Below are 16,395 nucleotides of genomic sequence, written 5' to 3' on the forward strand. Positions count from 1 at the left end.
ACAGCTGTAATCCATTTTAGTTTCCCCTTTATCTCAAGGAGATCACCCATTCACTCTGAAAAGAAAACAACCTCGCAGTCATATGATGCTGACTACAGCAAAAGAAAAGCAGTCAAGAGAAACAAATAGCTTTACTCAAAAATGAAATATTAATGTTTGGAAATAAACACTTAAATTCCAAAACTACAAACAGCTTTGCTTTGCAATTAGCCAACTGCCTGGAGCCAAGAACATTTATGCTGGACTAGCAAAGTACAGATTTTATACTATTTAATATCATAAAACCCTCTTTGTATGTTAAACATTACAAAACCAGAAAACAAGACAGAAGGGAAAGGAAATAGCAGGGTGGGGAGAGGCAAAAATAACAAAGGATTAACATCAAAAAAAAAAAAGAAACAAAACCAAAAAAAAAAAGAAATACATAAAGGGGCAGCTAGGTGGCACAGTGGATAGAGCACGACTCTGGATTCAGGAGGACCTGAGTTCAAATCCGGCCTCGGACACATAACACTTACTAGCTGTGTGACCCTAGGCAAGTCACTTAACCCCACTGCCTAATCAAAAAAAAAAAAAAACAAAAAGAAACCCAAAGGATTAACAACAATCAAAAGTGCCCAACTCAGCATTTCAGACCTTAATTAATTTGTTTTTCCAGTGTCTACTCTTATTTGTAAAAATCCATGTTTGTCCTTCAAGGATTCTTTACCTATAAATCCATAATCTTTAAAGGATGAATTGTCTACACATCAATATTACTTGGTTTGAGCATCAGCCAAACCAGGAAGTAACTCTAAAGGCGCTATGTCCTCAGTAGTACCTTATTGTCTTATGAACACTGTGGAATTGCTAACCAAAATAAACTTCAAGCAAACTTTTCTCAATTTAGGCAACCAAGAGTCTTCATAGTCTCATTGTTCTCATGAAAAGGTCTCCTAACCATGAGTTAGAAACTTTTTGTTGGAATTTATGCCATCCTTTTGAGGGACAAACTACTATAGATCCTTTTTAATTGCTTATACATACCAGATGGCTCACTTTGATTAACTTAACTTTAGTCCTGGAAACATCCCTATAGAACATAAATTCAGAGCTGGCAGTTCATTGGTTACAATCTCTCATCCCCAATTCTTAAATACCCAGTATATGAACACAGATCCTTTGACTTGAAAACCACTATGTTTTCCACAAGACCATATCGCCTCACTGCTTCATGCATCATTCTTCATGACTGATCAGCTAACCTAATGCTAAGGCTTAACAAGGAAGGGTACACTGCCCTCTAGTGTGCTCTTTAGAATTAATTTCTGACAAACAGGATTTTTGCAAACCCTAAAGCATTACACAAATATCAGCCATCATTAGTTATTATTATTTTTACTACTCACATGAGGACCATTATCTGACCAATGACAAGCAAGTATACCTAACTGTGAGCTGCCATATTGGTGCTAACTCATTAGGAACACCACTTAGAGCCATTCAAAAACAAATGCTATGTTAAGCCATTTCAGAAATGGTCTAACAATAAAGCAAACATCATTCCCTCTGATTTGACATAAGCAGAATAAAGAATGAAATCATAATAGAAAGACATTTTGAGAACTGCTTAGAAGATGTTAAAAGGCAAAAAAAAGTAAGCAGAAGTTTTTGTTAGTTAAAGGATCTCACTTGTGCATAAAACACATCAGAGCTCCAATAGTTCCAAATGATCCTAAATGGGCAGATTTCCATAAATGAGCCAGGTCATGCATTTCAGCACTTTCATAAGTCTGTGACTGCTTCAATATGGGTAGATAATCCCAAGTAATAAAAGCAGACACTGTCCTTTGACCCAGCAATAGCACTTCTAGGGCTATATCCCAAAGAGATCATACAAATGGGAAAAGGACCCACATATACAAAAATAGTCATAGCAGCTCTTTTTGTGGTGGCAAAGAATTGGAAGTTGAGAGGATGCCCATCAATTGGGGAATGGCTGAAGCAAGTTGTGTTATATGAATGCAACAGAATACTATTGTGCTCAACAGGCTGACTTCAGAAAAACCTGGAAAGACTTGCATGGTCTGATGCTGAGTGAAGTGAGCAGAACCAAGACAACATTGTACACAATAACAGCCACGTTGTGAGATGACTAATACTGATAAACTTAACCCTTCTCAGCAATACAAGAATCTAAGACACCTCCAGGTCTCATGATGGAAAATGCTATCCACATTCAAAGAAAGAACTATGGAAGTTGAATCACTATCTTTTTTTTTCTCTTCTGTTTAGTTTTGTTTCCTCTTTCTGATGGTTCCTCCTATTGGTTTTAATTTTTACCTACAACTTCACTAATGTGAAAATATGTTAATAGGAATGTAAATGTATAGTCTATATCAGATTTTGCGCCATCGTGGGGAGGAAAGGGGAGAAAAACTTTAAACTCAAAAGCACATGAAGTAATTGTTGATATATCAAAATAAATTAATAAAATAAATCAAAGAAAAAAGAAAAAAGAAAATAAAAGTAGACACTGAACTAGGCCCAGAACATTAGAGGACATAGTAAATAGACTGTATAATAATGGGAAAATTGGGTAACACTTGTCAAGATGCCAGGCTGCTCCATCCTTCTAACAGCAATATTCTCCTAATGCTGTATCAGATATATACAAATCATGCAACTCTATGATCTCAAAAGAACAAGAATTATCAATAACTCAAAGTAATATAAAGTTACATAGATAATGAGCAACAGTAAGGCATAGCATTTTATCAAACACAGTGTACATGTGAGAAGTAGCATGAAAGAGAACATGAATGACCTGAAAAGAAGGTGAGCCAAGGAGTGAGAAACAGATGAACAACCTGAGTGTTATGTTGGTTAAGGAAGGGGAACAGAGACTGGACCTCTGATTTCACTGGTATAAGGGAACTCCCAGATAAGGAAACTCCTATTATTAATTCAAGTCCATATCTTCTCTACAACTTAAAGATTTAGAGAGGTGCCTAGAGCTAATAGGTTATGTGACCAAAATCATCCAGCCAGCATACATGCAGCTTAATCTTAAAAGATAAGAGGAAGGATTCCATTCCTTTAGGTAGATCTTCTGTAGTACTACTGAAAACCTTTTGTTATTGCATGAATCTTAGGGGAAGTACCTTAGCTGTCCATTAGGATTTTTTCGTGCTGCATAGCCTGTCCACCTCCTTTTCCAGGCACATATTCCTTTTAATGATATTCCTTACACTGCTTCTTCTAGACAATTTTTCATTGGCAAAATATCACAGCCTACTCACGGCCACTATGTACCATTCCACCTAAAAATACCCTAAAGATCATGATTCTCACGCCAAGCACTCTACGGGTTTATTTAAACCACAACTGACTTTTTACTGTTTTGTGAGGCAGTACTGTTCAGTCTCCAACCATCTCCCTGCACAGAGCAAACCAATATGTGCTCTAAACTAGGTCTCTATCCCTGGCATAGAGATTAACTGGAAGTCCTTGAGCACAATAAGGTTACACCTTGTTAGAAATGTTATAAAATTTCTATTTAAGTGCAGATTGGAAGAAACTAACTGTGAAGTCCCTCCAACTCTGAGAGTCTATTAAACATGTATGGGATAAAACAGGTTCTGAGTCCTTTCTGCCTTACTATGGCAATGATTTCACAATGGTCTCTCTAAAACAATGGTGATGGAGTTAATATCTATACTTTTTTTTCACTTCCTATTTTTGGATGCAAATTGTTTTAAAAGATCTAGCCTACTATGTCTTCTCTCTATCTTTACCCTTTCCTTTTAATTTTGCTTATTTTGACCTTTGCTTAACTTACCAATGATCAAACTACACACAGACACTTGATTCTGAAATGAAAATGGAGAGAAATGCAAATTAAAATAACTCTGAGGTACCACCTCAAACCTATCAGATTGGCTAATATGACAGAAAAGGAAAATGACAAATGCTAGAGGGAATGTGGAAAAAATGGGGCACTAATGCACTGTTGGTGGAGTTGTGAAATGATTCAGCCATTCTGGAGAACAATTTGTGACTATGCCCAAAGGGCTGTAAAACTATGCATACCCTTTGACTCGGCAATATCACTACAAGGTCTGTATCACAAAGAGATCAAAGGAAAGGGAAAAGGACCAATTTGTATAAAAACATTTATAACAGCTCTTTTTGTGGTGGCAAAGAATTGGACATTGAGAGGATGCCCATCAACTGGAGAACAGCTGAACAAGTTGTGGATACAATTGTGATGGAATACTATTGTGCTATAAGAAATGATAAGCAAGATGCTTTCAGAAAAACCTGGAAAGACTTACATGAACTGATAAAAAGTGAAGTAAGCAGAACCAGGAGAACATTGTACATAGTAACAGCAATACTGTACAATGACCAACTGTGAATGACTTAGCTTTTCTCAGCAATAGAACGATCTAAGACAATTCCACAGGACTTATGATGAAAAATTCCGTCCACCTCCAGAGAAAGAACTGATGGGAGTCTGAACACACATCGAAGCATACTTTTTTTACTTTTTTCAATTTTTCTTGGGTTTTTTGGTGTGTATTTTCTTTTGCAATACTGCTAATATGGAAATATGCTTTGTAGTCTGCACACATATAATCTACATCAAATTGCTTCCTGTCTCAGGGTGGGCAGAAGGGGAAAAGAAAGACAGAGAATTCAGAACTCAACATTTAAAAAAAGAAAGTTAGAAATGTTTTCACACATAATTTGAGAAACAATATATGAAATCTTTCAAGTTAAAAAAAAATTAAATGATCATTTTCTATCTGTTAAGATGATCATTCAAAATGGTGTTATTCAGTGCTTGCCATCCAACTCTCTTCTTAAGAAAAGTATTCACGGGCCAAGATGGCGTAGTGAAAGCAGTGACTTGCTTGAGCTCTCCCTCAAACCCCTCCAAATACTCATAAAAAAATGGCTCTAAACAAATTCTGAAGCAGCAGAACCCACAAAAAGACAGAGTGAAACAAATTTCCAGCCCAAGACAACCTGGATGATTGATCAGAAAGGTATATCGTGCCGGGCTGGGAGCACAGTGCAGCGCGGCGTGGGTGCACAGGCCGCAGCATGGGCACGCAGGCTGCAGCAAACCTGGAGCAGGCCTCAGAGGACTGTGGAGGTTTCCAGACTCCTCAATCCACCAATGCCAAAGACAACTTAGAAGGTCAGTGGGAAAAGTCTGTTTCTGTCGGTGCCTGAGAAAGGAAGGCGGGTTTCAGCTCCATTCCCCAAGAGCGTGGCCCTGGGGGGGGCAGCTGCTTCCCGAGCTTCCCACCCACAGACTGAGGGGGAATCCAGTGGCTGAGCACAGAGGGATTGCAGGGATCTCTTTGCCAGTGCTGAGGCAGGAATCTCTTGCTTTGCCCGTGTTTGGATCTGGGCCACAGTTCTGGGCAGCGGTGCTGGGGTGAGGAGGAGCGCTGGCTTGGTGGAGCTTGTAGTGGTTGTGGAGAGGAGCCCCTCATCAGAGTTACAGGACAGAAAGGAGTACTTGTAGTCGCAGGCCAGGAAAGGAGTAAACACCTTGCCCCTACCTTGGAAGAACTAAAAATTTACAGGTCCCTACAAGTATCTCTGAAAACAGCTGTTCAAACCCCCGAAGCTTGGGACAGTACATTCTCCACATTGGAAGCATATTCATACCTTAACAAAGAGTTTAAAACTCAAGTAATTGGCCGGGATCATGAGCAAGCAGCACAAAAAGAGTCAGACTATATTATCTTACTTTGGTGAAAAAGAAGACAAAATATACAACCAGAAGAAGACAACAAAGTCAAAGCCCCTACATCCAAAGCCTCCAAGAAAAATATGATTTGGTCCCAGGCCATGGAAGAGCTCGAAAATGATTTTGAGAAGCAAGTTAGAGAAGTAGAGGAAAAACTGAGAGTGATGCTAAAGGAGACCCAAAAAAATACTGAAGAAAATAACACCTTAAAAAATAGCCTAACCCAAATGGCAAAAGAGGTCCAAAAACCCAATGAGGAGAAAAATGTCCTAAAAAGAAAATTGGCCAGATGGAAAAGGAAGTCCAAAAGCTTACTGAAGAAAATACTTCCTTAAAAATTAGAATAGAGCAATTGGAAGATAGTGACTTTATGAGAAATCACGACACAGTAGAACAAATCCAAAAGAATGAAAAATTAGAAAACAATGTGAAGTATCTCATTGGAAAAACAACTGACCTGGAAAATAGATCCAGGAGAGAGAATTTAAAAATTATTGGACTATCTGAAAGCCATGATCAAAAAAAGCCTAGACATCATCTTTCAAGAAATTATCAAGGAAAACTGCCCTGATATAGTAGAACCAGAGGGCAAAATAGAAATTGAAAGAATCCACAGATCTCCTCCTGAAAGAGATCCCCAAAGGAAAACTCCTAGGAATATTGTAGCCAAATTCCAGAGTTCCCAGGTCAAGGAGAAAATATTACAAGCTGCCAGAAGGAAACAGTTCAAGTACTGTGGAACACAATCAGGATAACACAAGATTTAGCAGCTTCTACATTAAAGGACCAGGGCATGGAATAATATTCCGGAGGGCAAAGGAGATAGGATTACAACCAAGAATCACCTACCCAGCAAAACTGAGTATAATCCTTCAGGGGAAAAAATGGTCATTCAGTGAAATAGAGGACTTTCAAGCATTCTTGATGAAAAGACCAGAGCTGAATAGAAAATTTGACTTTCAAATACAGGACTCCAGTGGAACATGAAGAGGTAAACAAGAGAAATCATAAGAACTGTTTACATTCCTGCATGGAAAGATGATATTTATAACTCATGAGACCTTTGTCAGTATCAGGGTAGTTGGAGGAAAAAAATTATATGTATGTATATGTAGATAGATAGATAGAGGGCACAGGGTGAGCTGAAGATTAAGGGGTCATATCTGGAGAATAAAATTAAGGGATGAGAGAGGATTATACTCGGAGAAGAAGAAAGGGAGAGGTAGAATGGGGTAAATTATCTCACAAAAAAAAACAAACAGAAAAGTCTCTTACAGTGGAAGGGGAAACAGGGGAAGGTGAGAGGGAATGAGTGAATCTTATTCTCATAGGATTTGGCTTAAGGAGGGAATAACATACACATTCAATTGGGTATGGAAATCTGTCTTACCCTACAGGAAAATAGGGGGAGAAGGGGACAAGAGAGCAGGGGGATGATAGAGAGGAGGGCAGATTGGGAAAGGGGTAATCAGAAGTAAATACTTCTGAGGAGAGACAGGGTCAAAAGAAAGAATAGAATAAATGGGAGGGCAGGATAGGATTAAGGGAAATAGAGTTAGTTTTTCACAACATGTCTACTATGGACGTGTTTTGCATAACTGCACATGTACAACTTATATTGAGTTGTTTGCCTTTTCAATGAGGGTGGGTGGGGAGGGAGGAAGAGAAAATTTTGAAACCTAAAGTTTTAAAAACATGTTTAAAAAAAGTTTTCACATGCTACTGGGAAATAAATATAGGAAATGGGGTACAGAAGTCTATCCTGCCTTACAGGAAAATAGAAGGGGAAGGGGATAAGAGAAGGGGAGAGAGATAGAAGAGAGGACAGAGTAGGGGAAGGGATATTCAGAATGCATGACATCTTGGGGTGGGAGGAGGGGGGAGATGGGGTGAAAATTTGGAACTCAAAAACTTGTGGAAGGGAATGTTGAAAACTAAAAATAAATAAATTTAGAAGTGAAAAAAAAAAGTATTCACAACGAAGAAGTTTATGTCTTTGGTCCCTGCATTTCATGACCCTGAATCTAAATTTTCAAAACACTTTTCACTATCTTCCCATGTTCCTTTCACAATGATGTCAATGATTATCAAAATACATGTTGAAAAAAGTTACTTTCTTCACAGGATTTCTAAACTTCTTCACCCTCTGCAATGAATTATTTTCATAATGACGTGTTCATGTACATTCATCTTGAGCACTGATTGCTTGGCAAGATGACCATAATGTTTCTTTTGCTTTTGGACTACACAAAAAAAAAATCCTTCTGCCAACCTCTGGATTCACATCTCAGAAGAAAGCCCATGAGGCATGATATAACATTATGTCAACTTCATTCACAACAAGAGTAACAATATGGCAAGTTCAGTTCCTCTAGCCCCTGTGCAAGAAACGAGACATCACAAGAGGACTTTCGTGCATGACACATATACTTTACTTAAACCGACTGGAGAAGATTAGGAAAGCCAAACTGTATAAATTATATCTGTAAGGTAGATTAAAACTTTCCTGAATATAATCCTCTGATGAATTTAATCCTTTTCTGCCTCGACTATCTTTCCAAGTATAGACATTATATTTCCATAGTCACTCAACGATTACCACACTACTATTTACCTATGCTCTCAACATATAGGATGGACTCATCTTTAATTTATAAAACACTTTACTTTATGTCATTGTTAAATGTTTTAATCCCACAATCCTAAAGTACCATACATGTGTGTCCACATAAGTATGTCCATCCTAAATTTTAAAGTTGTAGAGGACAGGGCCTGACTCAGTGAAGTTCCTAAAATAATTCCATAAAATGGCAATCACAATTAAGCATACAATAAAGACATTTTTATGTTAACGATAAATCAGAAAAATATTTTGGCACCATATCAGTTGTATGCACTATGACAAGTTTTTTATAGGAAGTCTTTATAAGACATATAGGAAATCTCTATCATTCATATTTTACCCAAATATTACTTACCACAATGCCAACTGTGATATTCCCCTTTTGTTTATCTTTCATATTTTCTTTATTTTCACAGATGCATAGGAGATAATTGTTAGACGTATCACTTGGTGTTTCTTCAACATTTACAGGATCATCTAGCTTCATCAAGGGATTCACATTTAATAGTTATTAAAGGAAATAAAATTGATTTTTCCTACTCCTATTAACAATAGCAAATCTATTATCTATTCTCTCCATCAAGAAAACTGATCAGTTGTCCATGCTCTCACAAGATACCTCCTTCCCATGTAGCTTTGTACCTCACGTTTAGTTAGCATCTAATCCTCTTTACTTCTACTCTAAGTTCCATGACATTATAGATTTAGAGCTAAAAGGGACCTGAGAGGTCATCAGATATTTACCCCTCATTTTACAAGTGACTAAACTAAAATGCAAATAATAAGCAGTAGAGTAGGAGTTTGCATCAAGGTCCTTTGACTTCCAAATCAGTGTCCTTTCCAGAATCACAAGAAGTCTGAACTAGGTACCTCCTAGTTCTAATATTCTGTGATTCTAGGTTTTAGCTTATCTCAATATATAGCCTGCTAGCACAGAAACCATGTGCTCAAAATAGTTTATCTTCTTACTTACAAAGCATCTAAAAAAGTGTGTAACACTCTATGAATACTCAAATAGTTACCACTGATCTTCTAGTGAATTACGCTACCTGAGATTTGAACCTTCATCATAAAATTCGCAAAATTAATGCCAAAAGTAAAGGTACAAATACAGTAAAGCACCCAAGACACAATGTAAGTAACTTCCCTCTTTACCTTAAAATACTTAGTAACTGACAAGGAAAAAATGTAAAGAAGTAGAAGAAATGGAAAAGTAAAAAATAAAGAATGAAAACAGAAGGTAACTAATACATGGAAGAAATCAATTAAGACTCCAATTGACACACTTTTTAAGAGCAAAGCTCCCTTTAACATAAATTGGCCTGAGCATTGAGGAATTTGGAAGAAGTTCCAACCATGATGGGACAAGCAGCAGATGAGCAGGAGGCAGTCATGCAGCCTAATACACAAGAACCTCATGAATGGACTAGAGTCCAGGTACAGCAGGTGAGACAGATGAACAGCCAATTGAGATGAAAGTGCCACACAGCCCGTGCATGTGTGTACTGGGCTGCGGGGATCTTTATGCAACCTCCCCATGGCCAGAATTCACCCTAAGACTAACAGGAGTGTAACTAAACAGGCCAAGGAAGCTGGAAAGCTGTGGCTCAACAAACAGAAAGAGATATGTCCTGAAAAGATGTGGCAAAAAGAGGAAATCCAAGCCCTGGAACAGAGTTCTATGATCTCATATTATTTCTACCTTTGGAAATGATGTTTCTGACTACAAAGTCTGTCCCTGGAACATATCTCCAATAATAGAGGTTTAATAATATAATCGCATCCTCGCCAAAAAATAAAAGACATTAATGAACTATCACTGTCTTTTAGCAGGCCATTTCAAAAATCTATTTTCTCAACCCTAATTCAATTGACTGTTTTTTCCCCCACTTTGATACGAGCATCTTCCATCAAACATCATTACAGCACATATCCACAGTTTGATGTGCCTTCTTATGTCAAAAAGTTATCAACTCAAAAGAAGAGATTATATAAAGCTATCTTCTTTTAAAAAAACAACTATACAAAAAGCATTAGCAACTTTTAAAAGCTAAATTATCTCCAAAAGGATATCTTCTCCAATAAGTGTAGACTTAGTATAAAGAGCAGTCAATTTTCGGGTAAACACAGAACTTTTATTCTCTCCAATAGCCTTCAGCGCTGCAGTTTCAGTTTGTTTGACTACTCCCACCTGTAAAAGAATATGCCATAAAAAATTTAAAATCAAGTGGCAGACTTTAAAATACTTACATTTTAAACCCTAAGAAAGGCTAATTCATGCACACTGGATGTAGAGAATGGAACACATTACTAGTGTGGAAGGACCAGATTCTGAGATAGTACTTCATAGAAATAGCTTAAGAAGATTTTCCAAACAAATTAGTTAGGATCCCTCTGCCACATATGTTGTTGTTGTTATTGTTCAGTCATTTTCAGTCATATCTGACTCTCTGCGACCCCATTTATAGTTTTCTTGGCAAAGATACTGGAGTGGTTTGCCATTTTTTACTCCAGCTCATTTTACAGATGAAAAAACTGAGGCAAACAGGGTTAAGTGACTTGCCCAGGGTCACACAGCTAGTAAGTGTGTGAAGCCAGATTTGAACTCAGGTCTTCCTGACTCTAAGCCTGCTGCTCTATCCACTGCACCACCTAGGTGCCCTTCTGCCACATTTAGCTGCATTTTAAAAAAAATTCCACCAAAATATAACCCAATGAGGGCAGAATGCCAAAAATAAAGACTAGGAAAAACAAATTTCTCCCAAAGGTCAAAATACAAATCTGAGGTCTTTCAAACCAATTTCATGACAAAGACTCATTTTTCCTAATGTCTAAAAGAACTGCCATTCTCATTTACCAACCAACAGAAGCCAAAGCTGACCTTATGTCCTTTTGCCACAAGACGGCGTACGTGAACAAAAAGTCTGTGAGTGGGTATGCTTGCTGTCATAAAGTTGTGATCCAAATGGCAATATATGTTGAGTTCCCGTGCTGCAATCTGCAAAATACAAATGTAAATACATACAGACTCACTAAATTCACAATCCCATTTTCCTGTACAGAATATTATGCTTTACTCCCTTTTTGCAAAACTTAACTGCTAGACCTCAAGGACCAGCAGATGAATTTAAAAGCTTTTTATAAAAATACACAACAGGATTTTCTTAATCTGCCTAAACCTATCAAAACCTAACAGTGCTGTGTTTGCCTGCAGAATTACTCTTTAGTACAGGAGGTCAGGAATGAAAACAAATTGGCATATCATATGCATATGACAAATTAAAAAAACACTCGTTCTTTTATTTCTGAATTAATTTTTTTACATAAAAACAAAAAGTAAATAGGTACATTTTAAAGGCTTGATTAGATTCACTTTTCCTAGCTTGCTGAAAACAATTTCACCAACCCAGAAAATGAAACAAAAATTTTAGAAAATGCTATATGCCACAATTTATATGCTACCAGATGAGAAAAACCAGTATGAAATATTTGAAAAAAGCCACTTACCTCTGCATCTTCTCCAAAGAACCTATATTTGTATCCACATTCAATACACAAGATGGCATCTTTATGTTGCTCTTTCATTTCTAGGTATTGCATTTCTAACGGAGTATAAATGCTTTTGGTTCTTCTGTTGGTAGGTTTGGGCTCAGATGTATTCTGTAGGCTTTCATGACTTTTATTTGATAATGAAAAATGAGCAAGACCAAAAAGTGATCCTCCCTATCAAGAGAAGGGTCTTGAGAAGAATCAAAGTATATAACCATACATATAGCATCATTTAAATATTCAATCAGATTTATCTATTTCTTCAATTCAAAGGATTCTTGGATTACATTAGCATTCCTATCAAACACTTCCTAAAAGAGACTACATACAGGAAAACTTCAGCTCAAAAAAAAAAAGCATAATGGAATGCCACAGGGCTGTCCTTGGCCTATTTCGGTTTAACATTTTTTTTATCAAGGACTTAATTAAAGGCATAGATTACATGCATATGTAAAGTCAAACCAAATTTACTTAAGAATAGTTAGACAGTAGATGACATAATCAAGACCCAAAAGCATTTACAGGCTAAAGCAATGGGCCAAGTCCAATAAGATGAAATTTGATCAAAGTTAAGAATTGTAAAGCTAAAAGGGATCTAAGCAGCCAACTATAGTGACTCAGACCTGAAAAAGAATCTCCACTAGAAGACCCTACAACGGTCATCCAACCTCTACTTGAACACCTGCAGTTAGGAGAAACCTACTCCCTCCTAAGACAGTACATGCAAACTTACAGATATCTCCAATTGTCAAGAAATGTTTTCATTACATCGAGCCTAACTTTGCCTCTTTCAAACTTCTGCTCTGTCTTCTGGGGGCCAAACCGAACAAATATAAACATATAAAATATAAATATAAAATACATATAAAATAGATGCAAAGTCATTTCTGGGGGCACAGCACTAACAGTGGAGGTGAAAATCAGGGACAGGCTTCCTAAAACAGGTGGCCCTTGAAAGAACCTTGGAGTCCAGGAGGCAGAGGTAAGGAGGGAGAGCACAGAGAGGCCTGTTCAAACTGCATCTAGGGCCCTGTGCCGACACCTAGGTATCATAGTTTAGAAACAGCATCCACAAGCTCCAGGGCATCCAAAAGAAGGCAAATAAGGAAGACAAAAACACCATAAAAGAACTGGAATGGGGAAGACCTAAGGGGGAGGGGGACACAGAGAGAAGGGAGACCATGGACATGAGAAACAACCCTTCTAGCAAGTAAATGGATATGGAATATTTGTTTTGCTCAACCCCAGGCAAGGAATTAGACTTATTTAACTCCAGAAATAAGAATTAGATGGATAGATTGGATAGAATATAATACCTCATATTCAACACACATTTATAACCATCTGCCATGTGAGAGGCTCAGTGCAAAGTGCTAAAAGTTGCAGAAACGACTGATCCCAATGAATACCAGGCAAAACTTACTAAGTGAACCATTCAAAAGTGGAATGGTGGGGCCGCTAGAGCTCTGGCCTTGAAGTCAGGAGGACCTGAGTTCAAATCCAGCCTCAGACACTTGACACTTATTAGCTGTGTGACCCTAGGCAAGTCACTTAACCCCAATTGCCTTACCAAAAAGCAATTAAAAAAAAAAGTGGAATGGGTTGCCTGATTGAGCTTCTATATTACTGCAGGTATTCAAGAAGAAGCTGGACAACTACTTGTCAGCAATGTTACAAAAAGGATTCCTGTTCAGACACAGGTTGAAATAGATGACTTTTGGGATTTCTTGCAACTCTGAGAGTCTACGGTTCTAAGAACATTCGCCAATGGGATAACAGATGCTGTTTAGTCATTTTTCAGTCATATCTGATCCCATTTAAGGTTGTCTTGGCAGAGATACTAGAATGGTTTGCCATTTCCTTCTCTAGACTAAGACAAATGGGGATAAGTGACTTGCCCAGGGTCATACAGCTACTAAGTGTCTGAGGCTGGATTTGATCTCATGAAAATGAGTCTTCCTGATCCCAAGCCCAATGCTTTATCTACTACACCAGCTAAATTTCAAATACGCTGACTCTCTCTGAGCCAGTAGTCTGTCTGAAGCCAGAGAACAAACATACATGGGCTTCCTTTCTATCGGGGGAATAAGACAAGGATACAGGCAAAGTGAATCTAAAGGCATAGTGGGATGAAGGAACATGAGAGAGCTAGACAAAATACTTTAGGAAAATCTGGGGAGAGAACACTTATCAGCTAGGCAGAGGCATCAGTCCTACAAGGAGGAGAAAGAACTTGAGCTAAACCTCAAAAGAAAAGGAGGATTCTGAAATATGGGATGAAGAAGGAATGCACTCCAGAAATATGAGGTAAAAATGGATGTCAATACTTAGAAGTCCCTTGCTGTTCAAGCACTATGCATTCCCAGTTCTAAAGAATGAAAGAAATTTTTCTAAGAGGATGAACTTGGCATGGAAGGGGATATGGCACATCCTGAAATCCAAATCCATACCAAGTTTTTAAACTTTAAAGGAAAAGACACAATTTTACAAGTTGTCAAGAAGAAAAAAGAAAGAACATTTAAAGATGGGGGAAGGAGAGGAGGGAATTACTTTGGAACTCAGACTTTGGGAAAAAAGAGGAGCTTAAGGGAAAAAATGCTGTACAAAATGAAGAAAAATAGAGCTGCAACCTCAAGCACAATCTTCTTGAAAAGCTAATTTTTCTCTTTGAAGGCAGAGGACTAATTTCAAGATCTAAAGAAACTGAAACAATTTGTCAAGAAAGTTACCTCACTAGAAAGATTACCACAAGATACAATGGATCCAAGAGGGCAGATGAAAGAGATCTAAAGGAAGTTAAGCGGGGTTTACAAATAGCTATGCTTCTTTTCAAAGTAGCAAAGGACTGGAAATAAAGTAGGTGACCAACAACTGGAGAACAGCTAAACAGACTGTAATTCAAGAAGGCAATGGAAAATTATTATGCTTTAAGAAACAATAAATATGGAGAGTATAGGGAGGGAAGGGAAGCTTTCTATGGATCGGGGAAGAGTGATGTAAGCCTAATGAGGAAAACATTACAAACAATGACAACAAAGGCGTTAATGGAAACAGAAAAACAAAACTCCACCAAATACTATGTAACTATGATGATCAATTGTTTATTGTTGCTCATGTCCAACTCTTTGTGACCCCATTTGGAGTTTTCTTGGCAAAGATGCTAGAGTGTTAAGCCATTTCTATCTCCAGCTCATCTGATAGATGAGAAAACTAGAGCAAACAAGGTTAAGTGACTTGCCCAAGGTCACACAGCTAGTACGTGTCTGAGGCCCATTTGAACCAGGAAGAAGAGAGGTTTTGAAAATGAAGGTGATACATTGTGTCATGACTAGCTTTGACAGACTTAGCTCTTCTCAGTAATGAAAGTATCTAAGACAACTCCAAAAGACTCATGATGGAACATGCTGTCCACATCCAGAGAAAGAACCATGGAGTCAGACTGCAGATTGAAGCACACTGCTCTGTGTTTTGTTTTGTTTCTTCTTTCTTGTGGTTTCTCCCATCGGTTCTAATTCTTCTTTACAACATGACTAATGTGAAAATGTTTAATATGAACATATATGTGGGCCCTATATCAGATTGCATGCCATTTTGGGGAGGTGGGAGGGAAGAGAGGGGAAGAAAATTTTAAACTCAAAAGCTTACAGAAGTGAATGTCAAAAACTAAAAATAAATAAATTGAAGAGAAAAAAAGAAAATGAAGGTGATATAAAAAGAAATGATATCAATAAAGTTTTTAAAAACAAAAATGGCTGTTTGAGTTCTTGTGTTTGTCCCCTATAATTTTTTACCTCTTTCCTTTGCTGTCCTGCTACCTGTCAGCTGTCAATGTCACTATATACTGAGGTACACCCTCCCACCCAATCTCCCTTACATAGCTTTTACTTTGTTATGGGATAGGAAACCATAAAACTAAGCTTGTTAGACTTCTTTCTAAAAGAAGACTACATAAGTTCTAGCAAACCCACATACAAGAGGATATGCGAAACACAGATATTAATACTAAAAGTGCGCTTGATAATGTATCTCATGTTCTTCATATAGAGAAGATAGTGATGCGAGCTAGATCACAGAACAATTTAATATTTAGAACTCATGAATGACTGGATTCAAACTAGTCATTTAATGGTTCTCCATAAACTTGGAAATGTGAGAAATGAGTATTTCTCTCTTACATTTAATAACTTATTATTGTATTAGCTCCAAGATTTTTCCCCTTTTCTACTTTCTCATATAGAAACCAACCATTGTGGGAAATCTCCCTTAGAGACTTACCCAGGCCAAGATCTAATCAAACAGTAAAAGAAATTATAAAATTTGGGCTAATGGGTATATTCTTGCTCATCGTGTTGCTCAAACAGGTCCAGGGAACATGTTGATTTTCCCTATTATCAACACAAGTGATGTGGAAATTGATGTCTCTTTGACCAAGATTTGAGTGATCCAAGTCACGTAACCAAAGATAGCCTACCTC

General features: G+C 37.6%; 1 protein-coding gene across 1 annotated transcript in view; it reads right to left on the minus strand.

Moving 5' to 3' along the window:
- Positions 1–16,395, minus strand: part of MSH3 (mutS homolog 3) — a 204,065-nt gene that overhangs the window by 179,468 nt on the left and 8,202 nt on the right. Inside the window, 4 exon segments of the mRNA XM_078153148.1 lie at positions 8,728–8,871; positions 10,444–10,563; positions 11,254–11,370; positions 11,880–12,095. Coding sequence (XP_078009274.1) covers positions 8,728–8,871; positions 10,444–10,563; positions 11,254–11,370; positions 11,880–12,095 — 597 coding nt within the window.

Source organism: Phascolarctos cinereus, unplaced genomic scaffold, assembly GCF_003287225.1.
Source record: "Phascolarctos cinereus isolate Bilbo 61053 unplaced genomic scaffold, phaCin_HiC Scaffold_4;HRSCAF=312, whole genome shotgun sequence".
NCBI lineage: Eukaryota > Metazoa > Chordata > Mammalia > Diprotodontia > Phascolarctidae > Phascolarctos > Phascolarctos cinereus.